A 25,247-nucleotide genomic window follows, 5' to 3' on the forward strand; every position below is an offset into this window, starting at 1 on the left:
TTTCATATAAATCGGATAAAAATCATGACATCTACAGTATCCACAAACTAAAAACGTGATTTTTTGAACAATCAAGGACCATAATCTATAAAGTTTTGATCTGATACATGTCAATATCAAAAGGAACCGAGATCTTTTGGTGATAAACCTATATTTCAGGTTTTGTTGAAATCGGATAAGAATTGTGACATGTAGTGTGTCCACAAACAGACAGGGGCAACGACAATATACGTCCACATTTTAAAAACAGCTATCTAACTCGACCCGATGTTATCCCTATCAGTGATACTGGTGGCCAAGCGAATATTTACCGCTGATTAGTTTGGAGAACTTACTGTTGATTGATAAATGGTTCACTTCAAAATTTGTATATGGTTTTATTTGGCAGGTTATGGGGAATGTACTCCAGTAAGAAAAAAACAATTACTAAATGGTATGAAATATATTTCTATAAAACATGGTAAATAATGGACATTGCATTAAAACATATTTCTTACAAAATACAAATTATGGCATTACATGCAAGGCTATGTCATTTAAAATATCCAGATATTAAGTTTAGTTCCTTTACGGTTTTTATACAAAATTAAATTTACATGCAAGAAAAAAATCATTTCTAACACATCAATTGCTCAATTGAAAATCTCTACTTTTTAAACATCAAAATTAGTGACAAATTATTTTTTTTTGTTTTTCCTTCAATGTACCTTTCTAAGAAGCAGGACCGGAGGGATATATTTTAATAAGACATAACAAAACAAAATTTTTGATTAAGCAGTTAATACAGTCTCCCTTGTAATCAAATATAATTTAACACGAACACATTGTCTAAGATTATAAAAATCTTATATATATATATATATAACATAATTTTATAAAAAAAAATCTTTTCAATTTAGCAATAAATTTGATCAGATTCAGATTTTGTCTGTACCATCCAGCTTTAATAACAAAAATGAAACAAACTATATTACATGAAAACAAAGATCTCAATAGGATCATATAATAATTGTGTCCCTTCATATTCTTATAATCTACATGGCAAAAAACAAATGTTACAATAATCTTAATTTTCCAGAAAAGAAATACCATTAAAATATGCATGTGTACCTTTTAATATAGTTCTGTGAATAAAAATATTATGACCAGTGGTTCAAAAACATTAACAAATCCGAGACTAACATCTAAAGATAGATTTAAGAGTGATATTAAAGTTTTATAATATAGGTTTGTTACTGGTAGGACAATCTGATCAAAATACAGATCTATATTTATTTTCGTTTTTTTATACTTTCGATGACCTCTACTACATGAAGATCTGACAAGTTGTAGTAGGAGGTCGCGTTCGAAGTTTGATTAACCAATCAAAGTTGATGTTTCTAGTAGGATACCCATAGTTCCAAGCATCACATGCCCGGAACTCACTGCAACAGACTGTTTCAGGGGAATGCGTGTTATATAACAACTCTTCCAGATCCTAGTGTTGTAAAGACAAGTAAAACAAAATTTTGAACTACGAAAAAACAAAACGAAATAGGATCTGTGTTTTAATGAGATTGCTGTTTGGATTAAAATCATAGTTGTAATACAGTTGATATTGTTTATGATTACTTCAAAATGTAAAGCATAACAAATGTCAGTAATATGATTATAAAATATTTAATAAAATCAAAATAATTAAATAATAATTAATGAATGATATAATCATTGTGGAATCATAAAGTAATGGTCTTCTTAATACTTGTCAGTTTCATTTATATTTATTATAACTATGTTTTAACAATTCCTGTATAGCAACTATACAAATATATCAGATGAAACAAAATTGAAATATAACATGATTTACCTGTAAAATAGAACACCTTTTCTTTCTAAATTAATATATATTAATATAGAACAATTAGTCACACTATTCTATGTTACATAATCAGTAAGCAGTGTTTGTTGACAGTTATCATTTACAGCTAATTGTACTATATTTCACCTGTGTAAATAAACATTACTTATATCACCAATACAGCCATACTATTACAAAACAAAACTGGCCCTAAAATAATTGGAATTCAATACCTTGACCAATAAGTATATAATACAGGCAATCAAAACAGAAAGTAAAGAATTTGAATTAGTCATAGGTTGATATCTAAAGTACAACACATCCTTATGACATTGTTGATGTAAAAATGAATTTTACCATAATTTTTTAATTGTTCCATGTCAAGTAAATTGTATAGTTATATGATAATTGAATTCCAGCATCAAATCTGAACAAAATATCATTTCTTAATCTTTCTACAGACAGCACATTAAAAACATCACAAAACAAACAAATATTTAATGACAATGTTTGTTAATATCAGATGAACACAAACAACAATATCAATATAAAAAATATAATTTGTCATTAAGTAAGTCGGCATGCTATAATATGTTGACAAGATGTTGTAAGATATTTATAGTATTTTGTTTACATGTAAATAAAGATCAGACTAGAGATCTAGTTCTCAAACTACCATCTAATCAACAAAGTTCTTAAATAACCATCTAATCAACAAAGTTCTTAAATAACTATCTAATCGACAAAGTTCTCAAACTAAGATTTAATTAACAAAGTTCTCAAACTAATATTTGATCAACAAAGTTCTCCAACTAATATTCTAAGATTTAATCAACAACTAAAATGGATTATAAAGTTAAAACTGGGATCTAATTTACTCTCAATAAACTTTTTACATGAAATTATATAATCAGTTGCACAAGGATAAGAAAATGCTCATTCTTTTCAGTTGGAACCTCTTTGCTATTTATCATTTTTATCCATTTCAAAATTTAATTCTGATTAGACACACACGGTGAACATAATTCAAGTTACAGAAAGATATATCTTAATATAATGCAAGTTGTACTAAAGATAGATTTTAATTCAAGCAAAGAGTGTCAATATTGAAAAAGTTGAAATCCAGATTAAAACTTCCAGTTAGCCATATATTTAGATAATTAACAAGATTTTAAAAGAGTGAGTAATTAAAATAAAGAAGAAATGGAAGTATAATATATCAGATCTACATGGTATAATGTTAAAACTATCTTTGGTTTCTATAGAATTAATGTGAATAATATCTGGTACATCTTTTTATTCTATTCCATACTACAATATAATTTAAAATTTGACATGTTTTTGATTGTTATTAATCTTATATTATGTGTAAAATGAGTTTATTTTTAGTCCACAATTTTCCGTGCCTTTCCAAAATTCATACCCCTCTGTGACGCTCCGGTATTTGTTCCCATTTGAAGACCTATTATAGTATTACCAGCTTTTAACTTTTCATCTGTAAAGTTACGAGGATTAGCAGATGATTCTTTTATTCCTAATGATGGTCCCAAAAAACCGTTCCTCTGTGCCTGTGAAAATACCATACAACTCTTACCATCACAACAGGTTACAAAAGATCAAGTTATAAAATGGTGAATGATGGAAGAAATAGGGTTTAACGTCCAATTGTCCGGCACCGATTGGGCTAATGAAGACGGGAAATTTTGCCTCGACAGTGGCACTATCTAAGATGGCCTCTCTTAAATCAAATTCCAAGAGTCAAAGATTTTTTATATGCATGCTAATGTGACACGGGACCTCTATTTTTTGTCCCATCCAAAAAACTGTTCTTGCCAGGGCCTCTGTCCTTCACCACTGACAATGTGAAATGATAGGGAAAATTCCAAGCAAATTTCTCAACCAACATCTGGATCGAACCCTGAACCTCCTGGTAAGTGAGCCAGCACCTTACTCACTGAGCCACCGTGACTCCAGTAGTCAACAACCTTCAATATTCTACTGATAAATGTACAGGTTGTGACATAGCTGTGTTAGACCAAAGATTGAATCTAATACTAGTTTTCAGCTAGCCTGGATGACATTTAGTAATTACTAATGGGCTAATGAATACAATTATTGTTTATTACTTATCAACCATAGTAGTTTGTTTATACAAGAAGAAAACATTTAATTTTTAACATGTCACAATCAGTAAACATCAACTACAGACTTCAACAAAAAGATCACTTTAATAAACCCATGTTGCAAAAATAATGTAAATTTTTAAAAAAATGGAAATAAATATAATTTACTTACTGCTCTGCCTAAAGCATGCAATGTATTCACTACTTGGGTCATATTCTGATTCTTTTCATACAAATCATTAGTTTGAAAAATATCCAATTTCTTCACTCCATAATCTTCTATAGCTTTCAAAAAATGATTTATATTTTCCATCTGTTTAAATGGCATTGAAGATGTATTAATTTTTCGAATGCTATTTGGTTGAATGGCATTCATTAATCTATGAATAAAATAATACACATATATCGATAATGCTTGATTTTCTTTCCCAGTAAGATTTACATCAGAAGTGGGTTCGACGTATAAAAACATGCTTGTATCACAACAAATCTGATATCAAGCTGGTACTACAAGAACAAATCGGGTGGTTAAATAGGAATAAAAAGTTGACAGACAATTAGCAATAAATGCATTTATTTATACCAAATATAGATCAGTCAAAGTAACAGCAAACACCTCTTCAATATGAAAGCCAGGCATTAAAATTACTTTTTTTCAGAATTGCAGACGAATAGGGTCATATGACATCTAGTCATACTATTCATTCTCTTTTTTTTTATACACCTACATTGAAATGTGGTCATATATATTGTCGTGGACCCCGTCCGGCGTGGATGCTCTAGAGGCTAAAGTGAATATCCGATTGACTTTAAATTTATACACAGTGTTTAAGGTCATGAGACGAAGAAGCGTATTGATTTTCACCGATTTCCAATAATTACTGCCCGAGTTATGGCCCTTGGTCACTTTGAAAATTCTTGTGGACACTCCAGAGGCTAAAACTCCATTTCATTTATTCATTAACTGTTGAGGCTAAAGTTAATATAAATTGTTTAAGGTCAAGAGACAAACAATTGAAACAAATTGTGATGTTTTCTTATAATTACTTAATGGGTTATTACTCATAATCAGATTTTCATGTGTTTTAAATGTTCTCATTCCCGACAAAGAAAAATTATGCAACAACACTTGTTGACTGCCCGGACGACTTAGCTGCTGTGGGCGTATGTTTTGTTGCCTGGCAACCTGTCTTTTACCAGTGGGAATTTTTTTTTTTGCACAATATTTATTTTATCCAGAAATAAAAAGAACTTACTCGCATAATACTACTCCATCTTTTAAAGCTAATCTAAAATTATCCATTCCTAATATTTCTGATTGATCTGCACCCTGTTAAAAAAAAATATTGAGCCTGCTGAACATAAAATTTAAAATTTTTTTTAAAAAAAACAACACAAAGAGCATTGTTATTATAATATTAACAAAAGTATACAATATGGTTTAAGGCAGACACATTGAATTAAAACTTAACAAATGTTGACAGAAAACCATTTTGTAATTATAAAAAGAGATTTTGTATCTATAAAATCCCTTAGATTATGGTCAATAAAAATCAAGTAACTAAATTTGTCTAACAACTGTAACATATTCTTCAATGCAGCAAAGCTCCTTCACTAACCAATATAAAAGGGAGAAAGATAAATGTGGTTTAACGTCCACTCAACACAAACTAGGTCATTTCGGGACCAACATATGGTTCAATTTTATTTCAATAATTTGCTTGTGCGTAGGGGTCTTTAGCAGTGGGAGGAAACCGAAGGACCTGGAGAAAACCCACGAGGTTGGACAGGCGACCCTACTCCTTGTCACGTACAACCAGGGAATCGAAACTATGCCAGTTGACTCAATGACAGATCTAATGATACAGCGCACCCGTGCTAACCATTCGGCCATCCACCCCCCCCCCCACCAATATAAAGGATCACATCAACCGAATTCAATATTTTATTTGAAATCAAATAAAGAGCCCCTGCTATTTTTTAAATCACTTCAAGGTCTACTTACAGCCACTAATGGTCTTTCTAATATTGCTTCTATCCATAATCTAGCATCTTGTTCTAAATCACTATCATATTTATCACGAATCTATAAAATAAAATAATATTTCAGACATGCCACAGATAATAATACTGCATACTTTTATTATTTAAAATTGCTTACTATTAATATTACAATGTCAGAAATTTGTGAGAGGAAATTGAAACAGGAAAGAATTCAATGTGACATCCTAGATTGTAATAGGGTAAAGCTGTTCATTAACTGATAATTTATCATCCTAAGGTCATACAAAAGACACATTCTGATAAATAACTTCTAGTTTCAAGAAGAAATGTTCAGTTTGTAAGAGACAATATGGACAAGCAGTAATCAATAAGGATGAATTTATTTATGAAATAAAACAAATAGGTCATGCAGACCTTTTCCAGTGATGTGTGGTATTAAGAAACCAGATTTTTTATATGTCCTAATATGGTCTCTGTATTCATGCTTTCTATTAATAGTAACAAGTCAAGAGTAAATAAATAGATGACAATTATTCATTACTGGCATATTTCACACTGATCAGTAGTGAATAATCGCTAGTCTGTTACAATCACTGATAGGATTCTAGAACATTTTATTTAAGCATTAGAAAAATTATTAAAGATGTTTCAAGTATATGTAGGTAAAAAATATTTCCTATTTAGTGTAAATGGGTATGTAAAATTACTAAAAGGCAGCATTCTGCCCGGACCAGTAGTGTCTTGTGTAAACAATAAACGTGCCATTAAGCCTGTGATTGACGCTGTGTGATGGGATGTCACATGATATTAGTCTTCGTAATACCTCTGTGAAACAAATTGGGCACATTTATCTGTCTATGAAGTATCTACCAATCAAATTGTTTATCACTCATCTTAACCTAAGTCGAAAAAACTTATTATCAAACTATACTTGTCACAGTATTAATGTAATGAAAATGAAACTGTACAACCATCCCAACTCAATTAGAAACAGAGTTTTGGGGTTCTAAAGTCTTGACCACCTATTAAATTGCTCATTTCTGCTTAATATCAACAGAAAATGATTGTCATCAAACTCAGTCAAGACATTCACATAACGAACATCTACACCAAGTTTGAACATTCTACCTCAATTTGAAGCAGAGTTATTATGCCCCAAAAGTCTCACCCATTGAAATTGCTTATCTCTAAGCATAAAATGTTCATCATGGAACTCAGTGAAGATATTTCACCTAGTGAACATCTACACTTAGTTTGAACATTCTGTACTATCTCTAGTGTTGAAAATCGGATCAAGATTTGTGATCCGAATACTTTTGTTTGCTATCCGAATACTATTCGTCGGATAATTCGGAAACGTAAAATTCTTGAACAAAATCACATCAAAAGTTCATATACTCATAATTTCTTACTTATTTCAATGTTTATGAGTGTCTGTGTATGCCGAGTATGAAATCTTACTTTCGATTTGCAAATTGTTTGAGCCGCGAAGAAAAAAACGTGCCTACCTTTAGCCGCAATTATTAAGACTATTCATGATATCCAAAAAAATCAACGAGGTGAATAAATTTGTGTATAACTACCCCCTGTAATCTGCGGCTGTCCCACTTATCATTTTTGCTCAATCAACACGAATGAAAAAAGTAAAATAAAAACATCTAACATTTATTCCGCCAAGGTCGTTTGCCTCATTCTGATAATCTACTGCTATTGAACCAATCAGTAAGTGAGAATATATACGTGACCTAGGTTGTTATGAATAGTATTAAATTACATTGCGGGAAGTCTAAACACAGTGTTAACTTGTATCCCGTAAACCCAAGAAGTAGCTTCTATCTAGCGTAAACCAGCGCGAGGAATGAATGAATATTTTTTTATTTAGACTACTGTTTTCGTTGCACTGCATTAATATTTTTATTAGTTACTATCGCTAAATAATACGTGTGATATTAACATTTATGCTCAAAGCTGCGTACGTGATCAATAGCATTGAGGAAAATTTCAAAGTAATCAGATGTAAAAAAGGCTAAATATAGAGCATAGGGAATGTCAGAATATTTTGTAAAGAATAGTAAACGGATAGTAAAATGATTCGGATAACCCTTATTTTGTATCTGTTAACGGATATCCGAATAGTAGTTTCAACACTAACTATCTCAATTAAAAGTCGAGTTATTGTGTTCAATCTTAAAAAGAAGGAAACTATAACAATTACAGGGAGACAAAACACATCCTACCTTTCTATTTACTTCCCCTGTTAAACCAAATGCTGTTGGCCTGTAAGCCATATTGTTTCTCTATAAAACAAGTAAAAATTAAAAAAATAATCCTGGTTATTCCTTGTATCTTAATACATGTAATAACATCAATATAACATCCACTCGCCACAAACTAGGCCATTTTGGGACTAACATATGGTTCAATTTTATTTCAATAATTTGCTCGCGCGTAGGGGTTTTAGTAGTGGGAGGAAACTGGAGGTTGGACAGGCGACCCTACTCCTTGCGAGGTACAACCAGGGAATCAAAACCATGCCAGATGACTCAATGACAGACCTTATATATGATACCATTCAGCAATCCAACCCGCCAAATCCGAAAGAAAGGCATCTAGCTTGCTAGGGGCAAACAAAGACAACAAATATTGTTAAAATCAATAAATGATAAACATGATTTGTCAGTCAGCCATTTTGATGAATTATTACCAACATGGAAATCAAGATTTTGCCAAAAGAAAATGCTAGTTTCAGCTGGCCTTAATAACCATCACATGCAATGTACTTACTAACGTTAAAGACAGATATATTCTCTTGTATTAAAAAGCACGTTACTGTTCAGTATTAAACTCTATTTTGATTTATTTACTGTGCAAATACACCTGAAAAATAGAAAAGTAACCAGTTAGTTTTACAAATTATAGAAAAGAGGGTCAAAATATGAATTTGCCAATAGGGCTTTTTCAGCGCCTTTATGAAACTTAAAATAAATGGTTTTAAAATACTGATAATTGAAGCAGGAAAAAAAAAAGACAAATTTTTTGTTATATTCCGTTTATTTAATGTCCTTCACTCGCCAAATCTGAGTAGGCCTACTTTATGCCAAAACTGAGTAGGCCAAATTTAAAAGCTGCTGTAAAACATGTAGAGATAATATAAGATCAATTTTATTGTATAAAATCGTCCAAGGGGAGCAGCATACAATTACACAAATTACATTAATACAGTACAACGAATACTGTATCTACTATTTATAGACAGTCATGACTTGGCAGACTGAAGACTAGGGTCTCAAGATCTAGGGAGCCTCCAGCTTTACACAAGTATGTTCAAAACACACTTTCATTTTGTTCTTGTCGTGAAGGTGGGGGTTTGGGAGGGTGCTTACAGTGTGGAATAGCAAAGGACCTCTCTTAATCTAAATCCGATACTACCCACGGTGGATCACTCAGTACGTAGCTGTGATTTGGAAATTATTATTACCATAATATTAGGCCTACTGCTAGTATAATCATATCATTATTTATTACAAAGGAATTCTTGATTCTTTGTTTCGCATTGCATTTACTTATTATATATTGACTAGTAATAGTAGCATAGAAATGAATTAGAAAACAAGCATAGGCCTACCCATTTGAACGAAACAACTAATAATAGTAATAATCCACTCGATTTTGACTTAAAACAATAGAGTGTACTATGAGGGAAATTTTGCCTGTGCAGCGGGACTATGGCCTACTCTTATATCGAATTCCAACTGTGTACATGGGACCTTGGTTTTTTGTCCCATCCAAATGACTAGACAGCTGTCTTTGTCAGGCCCTCGATCCAGCACCACTGGCACTGACATGAGGAAACCACGTCAGAAAATCCTGATGAACTTTCTAGGCCAATGCAATAATATGTATAGTGTCAGTGATTTGGTAACTTCCCGGAAGTTGATAATACCAAGATATCTTTGACAAATTTCTCCCAAACTTGACCGTATTGGTGAGTTGCATGAACTCAAGTACATTTATGGCTCCCCCAAATTCATGCATATTCTTGGAGTGCAGGTGCTGTACGTTGGCCTATAGTTGAATTGCGGAAGTGAGGGCAGAGATTCGCTTAATTAGTAGAACAGTTGATTAATATTAATTAATGTATGTTCCTTCCTTCATTTGGCCGATCATAAGGCGTGAATCATTTACTAAACATGTTCCTCAATATATGCTTGAAATGGTCTGCAACAACGACAACACAAAGCATGGAACATAACAATCAATGCATGAATCATAATTTCAATTTCTACACTCCCAATTCAATAACATTTTTCAGCAGACCGCAAAAACTTTCCGTAGAAAAGTAGGTCTATTGTTTCGTCGCCTGACATTATTACAACACCAAATTTAACTTTCTTTTTTATTTTGACCACTGTAAAATAGTTTGTATTGTACATATAAATATAAACTAACCTGATATGGTATTAATATAAACCGCACTCGGCAGATAATATGAACCAAGTTTTTAAACGTCCTTATCAGCCACTAGACTATAGCAGGATGTCACCTCTGGAATGTAACACGGTCATGGTGTCACAGGAAAGACCGTCCAGGAGATATTTCGTACCAATTACTCAATTGTCTGAGATAGTTCGTACCCATGCAAAATGTTCGGCCACCAACATGTTACGAAGATACTGTTGAAATGAAATCGGGTTTAGGGTCCTACACTGTACCGACTGAGATAAAAGACAGGTATAGATAGATGTATATAAATATATAAGATATTTATTACATAAAACACATAAAATAAAATTATTGGTTATTTTTGGCTTTATATGGGTAGCACGATTTACCCAAATTCACCCAAACCACCATTATTTCAACTTGCCCCTCAAAATGCGAGTTCCAGACAAGTTTGGAAGTTGTAACCAAATCCCACCATTATTTTAATTCGTATCACAATTTATATCGATGGTTAAATACCTCTCTTTATGCTAAATGGTCATTTTGAAAATAAAATCGTAACTTTTTTGTGTCATAATTCCCCCTGAAAATGCGATTTACAAGTTCTAACCAAAGAACATAACTTGTGTATTACACGAAATCGCTTGCTGGGAAATTGAATTTTGAGGGACATTTTAAAACAAAAACGTTGCGATTTTGAAGTAGCCAAGTCTCTAACTGAATATCATCCAAAGTCTTCGACATTGAAAACACGAATTATTTGTCAATTTAAATCAACATTGGTGTTATCGTATCGTGAAAAGATGAGCTTCTGATATCCAATATTTAAGACAAAATAAACATTTTCCAATTGGTGCACGAATCGTGTACCATAATGCGTTTCAGCGCTATTTGTAATAAAGGACTCGAAGAACGAGGCTAGACATTCCACAAGTCATGTCAAACGATGAGGCCATATTCTTATCTGGGAGCATGCGCAATAAATACTATCGGTGTAGATTGGAATAACCAGACTCTAGAGATTGCCATTCGATTGACACTTCTGGCGTATTTCGCCGAACATAACTGATTTGAAATTAGAGTAAAAACGGAAACGATTAAATGTAAATCAGTTGATATACATTCATATTACATTATTATATGCGTTGCGACCCATTTGTGTCAATTTCTTTAAATTAAAAATGACAATTTGGAACAAATAACAGTACATTATCAAATATACATGTATAGATATAAATGAATATTATTAGAATTATTTGAACTTGTTCAGTTATATTAGGGATAACCATAAAACAGAGAGCGGCTGGTTGAAATATAATCGACTATGATGCACCCGTTGTAATTAATATAAGTATGGGCGCCCAAGAGATCGCCAATACATCAGCCATATTTTAGGATACAGACACTTGTAAATTAATTCATTATGACTAATTCTAGACTTACAGATATTAGTATTTATGGTATTGACAGGCAGTTCGGCTATTAGATATGGATAAGGGGGTCACGGTGGCTAAGTGGGTAAGACGCTGGCTCGCTAGCCTTGATTGGCCGAGAAAGTTCATCCAGATTTTCCGGCATGGCCCCCCCTTGTTAGTGATGCAAGACGGAGGGCCTGACAAGGACAGCTGTCTAGTCGTTCGGATAGGACGAAAAACCGAGGTCCCGTGTACACATTGGCGTGCACGTAAAAGATCCCTTGACAGTTGGAATTCGATATAAGAGTAGGCCCTCATAGCACACTGTATGGCGTTAGCCCGTCTTCATTAGCCCAGTTCGGAGCAGAACAGTAGGTTAAGGTTTATTTTGGAAGCGTGAGCAGGTCTCTACATCGTCAGAGATGAGCACATCCTTAAAATATTTTATTATATCATTTTCAATAATATCAAACAGGTTGATGTGTTTTGTTAGATTGCCAAATAGATGAATTTTGTGATGGGATATATATATATTGAGGCAAGAAAAATATATTTTATAAATTTTAAGCCAGATTATTTCCCCATCCTTTGAGTCTACCACTGTAATCCCTGACGACAACTTGCCCCCCCCCCCCCATTCTCGTTTGGGATGTGGCAACCAGATCTTTGACCTGTCCTACTGAACGTAAATCCAGGAAATCCGTGAAAATGTCATTAAAGGAACTAATTACGACGTTTCGTAACACACGCCGGTAACGTATTCAAATTCATGACAAATATACATCTGCATGTGTTACGAAACGTTTTTATATACTCTTCAGTAGGGGATATTCAGAAACAATACAAAACTGCGGAAATACACTGCTGTTTTTATTAGAGGTAACAAATAACAGGCCAATTGCCTACACATGAACATAAACAGTTCATATGGGCGGCTTATCTAACGGCCCCATTTCACTCGCAAAGAGATACACCGTCAAAAGTGAAAATGGACGTTTTATGATTTTTGTCTTAATAATGAGTAATTGCTCCACCAATCCTCAGACATTCAGCAATTCGTCGTGGCATGCTCCTAATCAACCGTCCAATCACGATTTGGGACAATCTGACCCACTACTCTTGCAGTGCCACGGCCAATTTTTGCAGTGTTGTCGGTTGACGTCGACGAACACGTCTCCCGATCAAACACACTAAAGCAAAGATACGCTAAACAGTAAATCGTATGCAAGAACCGATAGGAAAACAAACATAAATAGATAAACCAGCACGCGGCAGTTTTCATCAACCCTTCCTTGAAGTGTCAAATTTGACAATGAACCCCTCCCACGTGTATGGCGCTATTGCGTGTCGCGTGTTCAGCTCAGTGGTTCTGTTGGCGATAAGTTCTTCATCTGTGAACATACTCTCAAAGCATGCTAAGTGTCCACATGCCAATTTATCATATCACAACCTGCATAGATATTTGCATTTCAATATCCCCTACTTTTTTAAGAGTATATAACAGAGAAGTAGTTATATCCATACATATGTTGTGCTTTGTTATGGATAGATTAGAACGGTTCGGCCATAATGAATGGATAGTCCAGACTTTGTTTATTTGTTTATTATGTTAACAACGATAGCAATGGCAACCAAGGCTACACCAGTGAAGTAATTTGACTGAAATATTCATCATATTCCCGTTTCATTATCTATTTTTTTAACTATTATAGCGAGAACTGTCAGCTTTTTATTTAATCTTACATAATGCCCAGAGTCGTAGATATCGATTTTGCAGAATTCTGATGATCAGAAAAGACTTATACGCATGGGATTTCATGTTATTTATTAATAATTTTGCAAGAACGTACAAACTGTGAATATGTGACAACACAAAATTTACATGGACCTATCTTCTATATACTGTTGTGGTGAATAAATAAATTAGCAAAGATATGTACTCATATTTTCATGAAGCGTCCGCACTTGGTCAAGTTTGACCACCGATCGGCATTTTGTCAAGATCGACCGTTCTATGAATCATTCTGGGCCGGTTTTTGGCATATTTTGACCAATTAACCAAATTGGGCCTCGCACTAGAAAGGGGCACCGCAGCTCACCAACTTAAAAATTGTCCAGGCAATCTGGCAATCTGGCAACAGGGCTGCCAGGTGTGGCTATTTCAGGTATTAATCATAATCAATTACATACTAATTGTGAAGTAAAGCATATTTGGCCTTAAATATGAATGAATATAGGCATATAGTTAAAGTTATTCATATCTTGCAATGTATTCATATCCTGTAACTTCGGGACTCCCACATTGGGCTCCGCATTGTCTGCAACCGGCCCTGGAATCATTCCGAAAATTATGCTGTTCGCGAGGTTTATGCTGAATATTTCTGGCAATGTGATTGAAAGTGGGCATAACGTGAACATACTCGGCTCAAATTTAAATAATAAAATTCGCAGTATTTTAGTTTCGTTTGGTTTTGAGCCTAAGGAATATAAAAACTATAGTATAGGAAACTTCAAAAGGTATTTTAATTGAGATTTATCACATTGTGGAGACCGGAGTTCGACGTCTGGGGTTCATAAGTTCATCATATCATCCGCAAATGAACTAGCCTAATTGACCTTATAATATGGCCCAATTTAATCGTAATGTCTTAAAACCTAATAGAAACTACGTGAACCTTTGACGCGTATTCTGATATCCAATCAAAGCAATCATTACGTATACAGATTAAAATAGCTAATATAAGTCTTTAACTCAATATCATTCACAGTCTTCGAGAGCCATTGTTAATAACGCGACTCGATGAACGAGGCTAAATGTATCCCAGGGGAGAGAATACCAATGACGTCTATAATAATAAATTATAGACGTCATTGGAAAATACTAACGAACACAACTGATCAGAAATTACAGTAAAAACAGAAACGATTGATTGTAAATCAATTTATATACATTCATATTAGATTTTTATATGCGTTGCGACCCATTTGTGTCCATTTCTAGATGCCAACTATTAAATAATTAGTTCCTTTAAGTATTTGGGATTTTTCCCTTCCATTTTGTCATTGTTAGTTTACCTCATTAATTCATTTAGTCGCAGATGCATTTTGAGACCTACTGCAGTGACTGCATTTATTTTGAGACAGACTATTTTTTACCACATTTACGTGTCTCATAATGCCCCTGTAAAGTTATTCTTTCTTATTTTGGCATTTTATGTTTTATACTTTATGTCAGTCACAAACTATATGTGCTATTTAATAAATACAAAGTTAGGGCACAAGTCCTAATTGTTTCTACAAAACAGAACAAGCGGTTGTTATACACGATACTCCCTAGCTACGAGAACGTAGCTAAAAACGTTGAGTAAAGCTCGGTTCATACTACATCCGTATCCATAAACGCATCCGTATCCGCGTTTTGCCGCTCAAATAGAAAACGCGAAAACGTCCGGCTTTCAAGGCTGAATTGTCTGTCAAAGAATTATTTTCTATTTGGGGAGATGATGTAATAAGGGGAAAGTACTCGCTGATTGGCTAAAGCTCGGCTCACTAGCCGAAATGCCGGACACACTTTACAAAAAAACGCTCTGGGAGCAATCAATCCGGCTTAACGGACGCAGTTGTTTTTGTGCGCAATACGTGTCGGATTCTATTTCAACCCTTTCTCTAAAAATGACTAAAGTATACCAGTACGTATTCACGCACGTATTTACAGATACGGATGTGGTATGAACGGACCTTTATACTGACATGAGGTTTGTTATCAAAAGAGATGGGCAGAGATTCACAAGCTAAAAAAAAAAAGAGAAAAAGAAGAAGCGATTTTTCGTACCATCAGGGGTCATAATAGTATAATACAAGTATAACTCAAAAATAATACCTTGTAAATCCAAAATGCTGAATTTGGTAACATAAAATAACAATTTAGTTGAAGACCCTTCTGTTAGCTATTTTGTGCCAAAATCAGGTTTCACGCTCACTCGCGTGAAGGGAGATAACTCGTGTATGAAATGGACTAAGACTAGTAATTATTTCCCCTTATTTCATGAATGTAGTGCGAGTTATAAATAGACAATTTTTCCCTTAATTTTTTTCTCCCCTCTTCCTGCATTTTTGGGTTGACTTTTTGGTCTAGAATTGGAGAAAAGGGATCAAATTTGCAATTTCATAGCAGTTTTGGGTAATACTGATGATATTACAGCGGAGGGATAGGGGGTGTAAAGTGTCTTTCTGCAGAGCAATCATTGTGTCGGAAGTGTGATTTTCACCCCTGTCAACTTCAAATCCGTGTAGCAAAAAATCTAAACGGTCAACCCGCTACAAAATTATGATGAGGAGATTGCCAAATGTTGTCCCCATTGTGCCTATAAAGATTGGAACCAACGGAATGTTGAGCAAAAAGCTACAGCCTGTGATGTTACAGTCATTTAACATTGAAGTCAATGCCAATGGGCAAATAATGATATAAAGAAGCATGGCCGACTCGGGATGTTCATATTTTTTCAACGGCTTATTTCCTGAAGTTTTGAATGGAAAGTGTCAGAAATGGTAAGAATACTGCTTTTTTATTGCCCAGCAGTAAGTTTTTTGACTATTTGGTATCAAAATAGCCATGATAGGGGGTATCCGTTGGTTGAGTGTGAATTTTGGGTTGTAAATGTGTAACATTTTGTTCACAATGATATCAAAACATGGTTAGGTCTAAATATTAAGGCCAATTCAACTCCAGATTTGGTCTAAAGTCACGAGATGTAAACAAGACTGACCCTAACCCTAACCCAAGACCCAGTCCTTACCCTAACCCTAACCCACAATCTTGTCAAAAAGCATGTAGCCTAGGCCTAAGCCAAGACCTAGTTCTGACCCTAGCCCAAACCCACAATTGTGTCAAAAAATCATGTGCCCTAACCCTATTTACATGTTGTAACCTTGAACCAAGTCTGCAGTTGGCCTTAACATTTAGACCTAACATGTTTTTGACATCATACAATGAAATGTTAACATGTACACTCCAAAATTCACACCTGTGTGACTTTTGACCAAACATGCAGTTGGCCTTAATATTTAGACCGAACCTCAAAACATGGCATCTACCTTTGAGATTGGCTTAGACTTATGTGACACTCAAGGTTTACTTTTTTACTGATTGTTAACTTGTTTCTTTTTGGAGGGCCAGTGACGGGCTGTTCGCGAGAAATAAAGAGGTTTATTTCTATTTCCAATTGAAACCATATTTTGTTCTTATTTTCTCACTGTTTTTTATTGCATATTTATCCCCAGCCTCCTATCATTTCAGGTGCCAGGGCAATGTTTCATAGAGTGGAATGATTGACCTCAACACAAGTATTAAAAAAAAAAGAAGCAAAACAGGTGAGATAAATGTGCATTTCATACACTTTAAGAAGTACATCCAACCTCATCCCCACTTCTGCTCACTAATAGTAATGGGCTGGAAATTTGGTACTGCACAGGCCTGTCTTCTCCCCTTGACATTTAACTGAATGACAGAATTCCACATTTTGACCATTTTCTGGATGTCAATGACCATTTCCCTGGATAGTATTCGCCCCAGAATTCTCATTCTCATCCAAATTTAACATTTCAGGTCTACATCTCAAAACCTGATCTCTTCCTGGACTGGCTTTAGGAGAACGATGATGCATATCAATTTCATCCCTGATCTCTATGACACCTGTGGTGGAAGTGGAGGGCAAATCGTAATCAGTTTGGGTTCCAGCCCCGAGGACCTCTGTAAACTTTGCTTTTTGGTGATGACTTAATTTCCGAGCTTGAAAAGGAAGCTTGTGTGTTTATCATGGCCTCTCATATTGGAAGATAACATTAATGGTTTGTGTGTTGATCGACGGTTGTGCATATCTCTTGGTCAGGAAAGTTGTAGGCACCATCGCCATTGTAAATCATTTGACAGGCCCGAGTGAACGGGGCGACCTATGATTGGTCAGCAATGTATCAGATTCCATACCGGGGGGTGGGGATGAAAAAACTGTTGTAGTGTTACATAATCAGATTATTTCAACTTACTTATCCTGTGGAAATACAGCTATATAGGAGATATTTTGAAATTCATAGGCACTGCATGTTTCAACATTTTAGATTTGACCACAATTTGGCACTTGAAACTATGTTAACAGAGAAAAACTGTGTGGTTTTCGATGAAAGTGTTAAAAGTCTAATATTGCATCATGATTACTGTTTTAAAGTATTTTCGTGTTTGATTTATATTGAATTCATCTCATCTTTTTGAAGAATGCATTTATGTTCAAAAATAAAAATGTTCTGTGGAATTCAAAATTCATGTGCTTTTAAATTATCAGATTCCAAACTGGGGGGTAGGGATGAAAAAGCTGTTGTAGTGTTACATAATCAGATTATTTCAACTTACTTATCCTATGGAAATACAGCTATATAGGAAATATTTTAAAATTGATAGGCACTGCATGTTTCAACATTTTAGATTTGACCACAATTTGGCACTTGAAACTACGTTAACAGAGAAAAACTGTGTGGTTTTCGATGAAAGTGTTAAAAAGTATAATATTGCATCATGATTACTGTTTTATAAAGTATTTTCGTGTTTGATTTATATTGAATTTATCTCATCTTTTTACAGAATGCATTTATGTTCAAAAATAAAAATGTTCTGTTTAATTCAAAATTCATGTGCTTTTAAATTTCTGTCTGAAATTCCGCAGTTTTCTGATGTATTATAGTGTTTGCAGAATGCCGCACAGCTCATCTGAAAATGCATAGATTTTCATATTCTTTGGCCAGGGAATTGCATATATGTTTGTTTATTAGATAACAACAGATTTGTTTAAACTGCAGAAACATGTGAGGTATATAGGACTAAGACTAGTAATTATTTCCCCTTATTTCATGATGGACGAATGTAGTGCGAGTTATAAATAGACAATTTTTCCCTTAATTTTTTTCTCCCCTCTTCCTGCATTTTTGGGTTGACTTTTTGGTCTAGAATTGGAGAAAAGGGATCAAATTTGCAATTTCATAGCAGTTTTGGGTAATACTGATGATATTACAGCGGAGGGATAGGGGGTGTAAAGTGTCTTTCTGCAGAGCAATCATTGTGTCGGAAGTGAGATTTTCACCCCTGTCAACTTCAAATCCGTGTAGCAAAAAATCTAAACGGTCAACCCCCTACAAAATTATGATGAGGAGATTGCCAAATGTTGTCCCCATTGTGCCTATAAAGATTGGAACCAACGGAATGTTGAGCAAAAAGCTACAGCCTGTGATGTTACAGTCATTTAACATTGAAGTCAATGGGCAAATAATTGCTAGTCTGAGTCCAAATGATCGAATGGGTTTAACGCCCTGTACTGCTCCTATATATAATGAAGTCGGGCATACGCCATGCAGTGTGCTATGAGTGAAATTTTGCCTGGGCCTACTTTCATATCGAATTCCAACTACCAAGGGATCTTTCACGTACACGTCAATGTATACACGGGACCTCATTTATTCGTCACATCTGAACGACTAGTCAGCTGTCCTTGGCAGACCTTCCGCCCTGCACCACTGACGACGGGAAACCATGTCGGAAAATCCCGATGAACTTTCTTGGCCAATGCATGGATCCAACACACGACCTCCACCGTGGCTCCCTCGTGTATGTGATTTGTGTTGATAGGAACATAATGTATATGCCTGCGTTGTAGTTTTGGAGCAGATATCGCATAAACATGTCGATCGATCGGCATGTGGGTTTTTCATATTACCCTGATCGGTGCAGTTTCATCAAGGCAATCCGAGAAATTAGGCCTATAACCTCCCCCACCCACCTGGTATTTCCATTTTATATCGTTAGTCCCGAAATGACCTAGTTTGTGTCGTCGACTGGACGTTAACATCCCCCCCCCCCCTCTCTCTCTCACAAACTATATTTCTGCGATATATCCTCACCCGTACGGTTATTTTATACGAGAGAATTTGTTCAGTTGTGATAACAACTACCAATGGTGTAGCGGTGATATTATTTGAACGTTTTTTGTTGGTTTTTTTTTTTTAAATCAGATATAAATTTTGACCGAGATGCGCGAATATTGAAAGGAACCGAGATCTTTGAGTTGAAATACATGCTTATATCGGATTGTCACTTCCTGAATTATGGCCCCTGACTGTACGAAAAATCTAGATCACTGCAATTATTATCCAATTTAAAAAAAAAACAAAAAAAACACGTTCGAATATATCACCGTTACACCATAGTGACCACGGTTGAGTTCGAATCAGGGGCGGATCCAGAGGGGGGGTTTGGGGGGTCGAAACCCCCCCTGCTCGGCTACATAAATTTTTTTGTAAATCAACACTTTTTATGAGAAAGGTTTCTCGGCCGTGTGCTTTATCCTTTATCGTCAGATTTGGGACAGGATGGGCACTCAAAGCACGAGATAATGATATAGACATTATGTGATATCACAATTAATGCTTTGCATCCATGAAATTGAATCACACAGTCATTGTATATTAATTCATAATAAAAATTGACGTCAAACGAGGTGTTGAATTTCTCTGTTTAAAAAGCTCAATGTGTATGTATATACGCCAAAATGACGATAGAGACCAAGCGGGAGGGGGGGGGAGATACATTGTCTCAGGAACATGACCCCCCCCCCCCCTGCAAAAATTCCTGGATCCGCCCCTGCGAATTTCGAGAAAATCGGACCAAGAGTGCCGGATAAAATGGCCACCCCTCGTACGCAAAAAGTGTAAAAATATGGTATATCAAGGGTTTGAGCCCGCTTGAGGTCACAATTTTCACCCGATTTTGATGAAACTTGCAATACATGTTTATAACCCAAAGATCCCAGTTCCTTTCGATATTCACGCGTATCGGATCATAACTTCGAATTAAAGCTCTTGATTGTACGAAAAATCGCGATTTTAGCTTGTGGTTCCTCTAGAGGTAACAATTTTTATACAATTTAAAAAAAAGTTCAAATATATCACCGTTACACCTTAATGATGGTCGAGTTTAAATTTTGTGAAAATCGGACAAAACTGCCGGACAAAATGGCCGTCCCTCGTATGCAAATGTGTAAATATATGGTATATCAAGGTCGTGGACCGTCTAGAGGCCACAAACACAATCTCCCTTTGTTTCTATGAACATATTCAGAAAGTTTTACAAAATTTTCACCATTTGCATTTTATTTGATGAACGTTGTTAGCAGAAACAACGCAGAATACATATAGATAAATATATTTATATAGATTTGATAGATCATATTTAATAATTATGATGATTCATTTCAACATAATACATAACTAATCAATTAATAATAATATACATTTTAATTATTTGGGCAAACTGGAAAGAACTACATTGTGTATCTTATGACTAAATAAACTTTAAGTGGCATTTAGTTAACTGAACAGAGTAATAATATCAGTCTATTGGGTCAATTGAGACAAATGAATTAGATAATATATAAAATATTATTAAACCAGTGTTGTAATCAGTTTTTGTCGGCATACCTTTTATCTTTTTATAGTTTATCATGAAACAAAGTAGTGCAACTTTACAGTTGTGCTAATATATTTTGGATACATATATATATATATATTTATTTATTACATAGATTGAAGATTTGTAAGATAAATATATATGATATTTTATCTTGTTAACAGTACATGCAGATAAATCCAAAATTGTATACCATGTAAATTATAATTTGCAAATTTATATTGTATAATAACAATATTAAGACTACTGACAATAATAGGGTCTGTGCAAGCTACGTGTAGGAATGACTTCTTCAATAATATCAACAACTTTCGACATAGACAACTATCCATTTCGACTCCTGCAGACCTCATTTTGAAATTGTCTATGGGCCTGCTGTGAACAGTGAAATCATTTTACTCTTAAAAAACAGTAAACATCAGGCCCAGCGGAGTGGGGGGGATAGGGGAGGCTTTAGCCCCCCCAATAATTTGGCCGCAAGTACTCTTTTCTCCAGGTTATTGCGGCCCCTGGACCCTTGCCTATAAGGACCTAGGTTGGAAGCCCCCCCAATCAAGAATTGCTTCCGCCGGCCCTGAACATGTGTATCATCAGGAGTTATATTTCATAAACATAATTATAACAGATTTAGTCCGAGATGTAAAAGGAAATCAAGACTGATTATAATTTAAATGTTTCATTCTCGTTACACTGCTCTTTCTTCCCTCTTTCTGTCTTCAATAGTAAATGTTTAACCAACTGTAGAAAAAGATTTCATCATAAAATGACATTGACATTGTTCAGATATTTGAACTATGTATAACATAATACCCATATTTATCACATATCCACATTAGTTTAAAGATGCCTTACTAAGAATATCATCCATAACTGTGATATTTTCTAAAATGTCTTAAAATCAATTTACTTTTAATCATAGGGATTGTTTCATTTTAATTGCCAAAAATTGTCAAAGAAAAAGAAGCCACTATACTTCAATGAACCTATTGATCTGCATTGATATTGGTTGTGTAATGTATTAAATCCTGATGCTTTCTTTATTTACATTCTATATATCTATCTATACATTATATAATAATATGTCCTATTTACAGAAATAAAACTTATTGATAATATTTAAAATATTTTATAATATGCTGATTTTTAAATATATACCAGTTACATATATTAAATCTTTCAATAATCGTAATCATACATTAAATATTGTTTTCAGATAATATTTAGCATCCAATATCTTTAAAGTCCTTTAGCATACCCGGTAATAATATTGAATTAAATGTGATGAATATACATTATATTTTAATAGTTTTTATATATAAATATCTATTATATCACAGATGCACACATTATTATGCAAATATTTCACCTATACTTTATACAATAATAACATACATATCATTTTTGATTAAATGCTGATTTTGAATATTGACTCGCATCTTTATTTCATTAATAAAATCTTTAAGTAATTCTATATTTTTCCACATCTACATAAACATACTTAATAATATCACAAATGTCAATAACATAGAGATATCCATATCATTCAAAAGTTAAAATGAATAGTTAACAGAAAATCCTGACCTTAAAATTTATTGTACTTACTTCTTTTTTAAAATTTATAACATTCATCACACCTGTATTATAACAGTAATGATGGAAGAATGTAGTGTATATTATCTACCTATCATCAACAGTTTTTGTTATATAGTAGAAAGCACATTATGCAACAGATAAACCTGAGCTTAAAGTAATAGACATTAAAGATAGCAAGTTAAATGATTATGACTTATTTATCACCTTTTAGTACAATCCATCAACATACACAGAGTAACAATTTTAATGTCTAGAACAGAACAACGTGTTTCAGGTGGGGTGGGGGTATAAATCACAAATATTACATATACCATAATGAAACATCCATAACAATCAATGGCTCCATTTGAAAATATATAAATAGCTAAGTAGAATAGTCTGTGTTTAGTTAAAATGGATAACTGAAACTTAAAATGGTGGGTCACTTTAACCCAATTTTAGAACAAAATGTCATATCGTGTAAATATAGACCAATAATTAAAATGTAAAATATATAAAATACGATAATTTGAGATAATCTGTTGAGAATGTAATTGGATATTAATTTTGATAATTGAACACATCAGAATAAAGATGATTACAAGTAATATCACATTAATACATTGTTGTGTACAGTACTACAAGAAAAAAACAACTCTTTACATTAAACACCACTACTTTTTAATGACCTTAACCCTTTTAATAAAACACTCATAAGACTAGCCAGATTAGCTGCTTGCCGCATTAAATATTTCATATGTGGATCACCTAGAGGTTTTCCTACAGCAGCGCTTGCTGCACTAATAGTGCTCTTAAAAGCATGCGAGACTTTAATAAATTCCAAACCTAAATGTTGAGCACTATGAACCGATTCCATCATTAGCATGACTGACTGACTATGTAGAAATACTTTAGCGAGTGTATGCATGGCTTCGTTTAAATAATGCGCTAATTTTTCGGGTGAATTATTTGCACTGCTTACAAAGAATTTGGCATCATTAACAAATTGTTTCATTTGAGTAAGAAGTTCCTCTTTACAGAATTCAAACTGTGTATAGTGTTTGTCAATTCGTGAATTTTGTAAAGATTCGAGAGTGTGTTTTATCTCCATCAAAAAACGGTCAATGTCATTATTTGCACTGTTAAAATCTTGTGTAGTATAAACTTTAGCTAGAACATCTTTCACCGTATCTGTAGCGGTATCGCTAATGACATCATAACTATTCTCCGATACAGATCGATTACGGCTAAGTATGATAGCACTGTCCGGTATATCTATAGTTAAGGGTTCCGATGGGGTTTTACTTTTAACAGCCTTATCAATAATTTTACCTGTATTAAGCATTACTGATTCAGGTTTTTCTAGACTTGCTGCCACTTCACGCAAGTTTTCAAAATTGGTGAAATTTTGGTAGACGTCATCTTGGGACGTAATACTGGTCGTCATGGTGATAGGCCTCCACATTTTGATAGTTGCATACGGATTGGCCTTCCATTTTATTTTACCAGCTGATTGTAACATAAGAGAATCATCTTTACTACCGGTCTTCTTAGATTTCTTAGAATGCTCCTCTTTTTTGGGGGGTGGGAAAACTTTACCATCAGATTTCTTTTCTTTAGTAGCATACACGGATGTCATAGCTTTCACAGGACCATTTCCTTTTGATTTATTCTGAAAATAAACAGACAAATATTAATAACATGATTATACCTGACAACATTAAACCAACTAGTCAAATATTGTATGACATTGTATCTTCATGAAATGATAAATGTACACAAATGATATGATTGAAATGATTTAAAACTAATTAATGAAAATATTTGCACTTCTGCTTCTAAAGTAGAAATGAATGAAAATTTAACAACTAAAAATCTATTCATTCAATATATTCTGTCTCTTTATATTAAATAATTTGGAAACTTTGTTTAAAACTATAATATTAGCCGTCACCCTAGCACTGTTAATATGTTGAAATTAGTAAAAACAATATTGTTTATTATAAAAAAGATTTGAAAGCTGTGCTGAGTAACTTACATCTTCACACTATATAAGTGGAGCAAGTACTAAAACTTTGGAACCATTGACTACACAGCTATATTTTTGGCAATACTTTTCATGCTTGTCAATATTGTGAAAATGGGTGACTTACAACCAGGGCCATTCATTTAAAAGAACACCAATGAAAAATAACACAATTAAGACATGCATCAGTTAAAAGCTGCCATTTTAATTGAATCTAAAATTACTAGATTTAAAGAGTGCATGGCTCTATTCTTCAGTACCTTTAATCACATATTAATGTAATATAAATATATATAAAGTGATTTATATTCAATTTTTAAAA

General features: G+C 33.9%; 2 protein-coding genes and 1 long non-coding RNA gene across 4 annotated transcripts in view; 1 reads left to right on the top strand and 2 right to left on the bottom strand.

Moving 5' to 3' along the window:
• Nucleotides 1-427: 427 nt before the first annotated feature.
• Nucleotides 428-10,533, bottom strand: LOC126829519 (muscle-specific protein 20). The gene is made up of 7 exons (XM_050559447.1): nucleotides 10,414-10,533; nucleotides 8,749-8,841; nucleotides 8,202-8,261; nucleotides 5,966-6,046; nucleotides 5,217-5,290; nucleotides 4,133-4,340; nucleotides 428-3,405 (listed from the first exon to the last, which is right to left on the bottom strand). Exons 3-7 carry the CDS (start codon nucleotides 8,250-8,252, stop codon nucleotides 3,223-3,225), a joined length of 597 nt encoding a protein of 198 aa, XP_050415404.1. The 5' UTR covers nucleotides 8,253-8,261; nucleotides 8,749-8,841; nucleotides 10,414-10,533; the 3' UTR covers nucleotides 428-3,222.
• Nucleotides 10,534-16,239: 5,706 nt separating this feature from the next.
• LOC126829526 (uncharacterized) lies at nucleotides 16,240-18,334 on the top strand. 2 transcript variants are annotated; one of them, XR_007683427.2, is made up of 3 exons: nucleotides 16,240-16,370; nucleotides 17,119-17,192; nucleotides 17,428-18,333. It is a non-coding gene; the product is annotated as an uncharacterized LOC126829526 (long non-coding RNA). The 2 variants fall into 2 exon arrangements; XR_007683428.2 differs by lacking the exon at nucleotides 16,240-16,370 and adding an exon at nucleotides 16,810-16,951 and having other exon boundaries at nucleotides 17,428-18,334.
• Nucleotides 18,335-21,011: 2,677 nt separating this feature from the next.
• The window catches only part of LOC126829506 (uncharacterized), a 104,818-nt gene continuing 100,582 nt past the window's right edge, over nucleotides 21,012-25,247 (bottom strand). Inside the window, exon 21 of the mRNA XM_056103089.1 lies at nucleotides 21,012-24,571. Within this exon, the coding sequence (XP_055959064.1) occupies nucleotides 23,564-24,571 (1,008 nt within the window). The 3' untranslated portion in view covers nucleotides 21,012-23,563. The remainder of the gene's footprint in view (nucleotides 24,572-25,247) is intronic.

This window comes from Patella vulgata, chromosome 8, assembly GCF_932274485.2.
Source record: "Patella vulgata chromosome 8, xgPatVulg1.2, whole genome shotgun sequence".
NCBI classification, from domain to species: Eukaryota; Metazoa; Mollusca; class Gastropoda; family Patellidae; genus Patella; species Patella vulgata.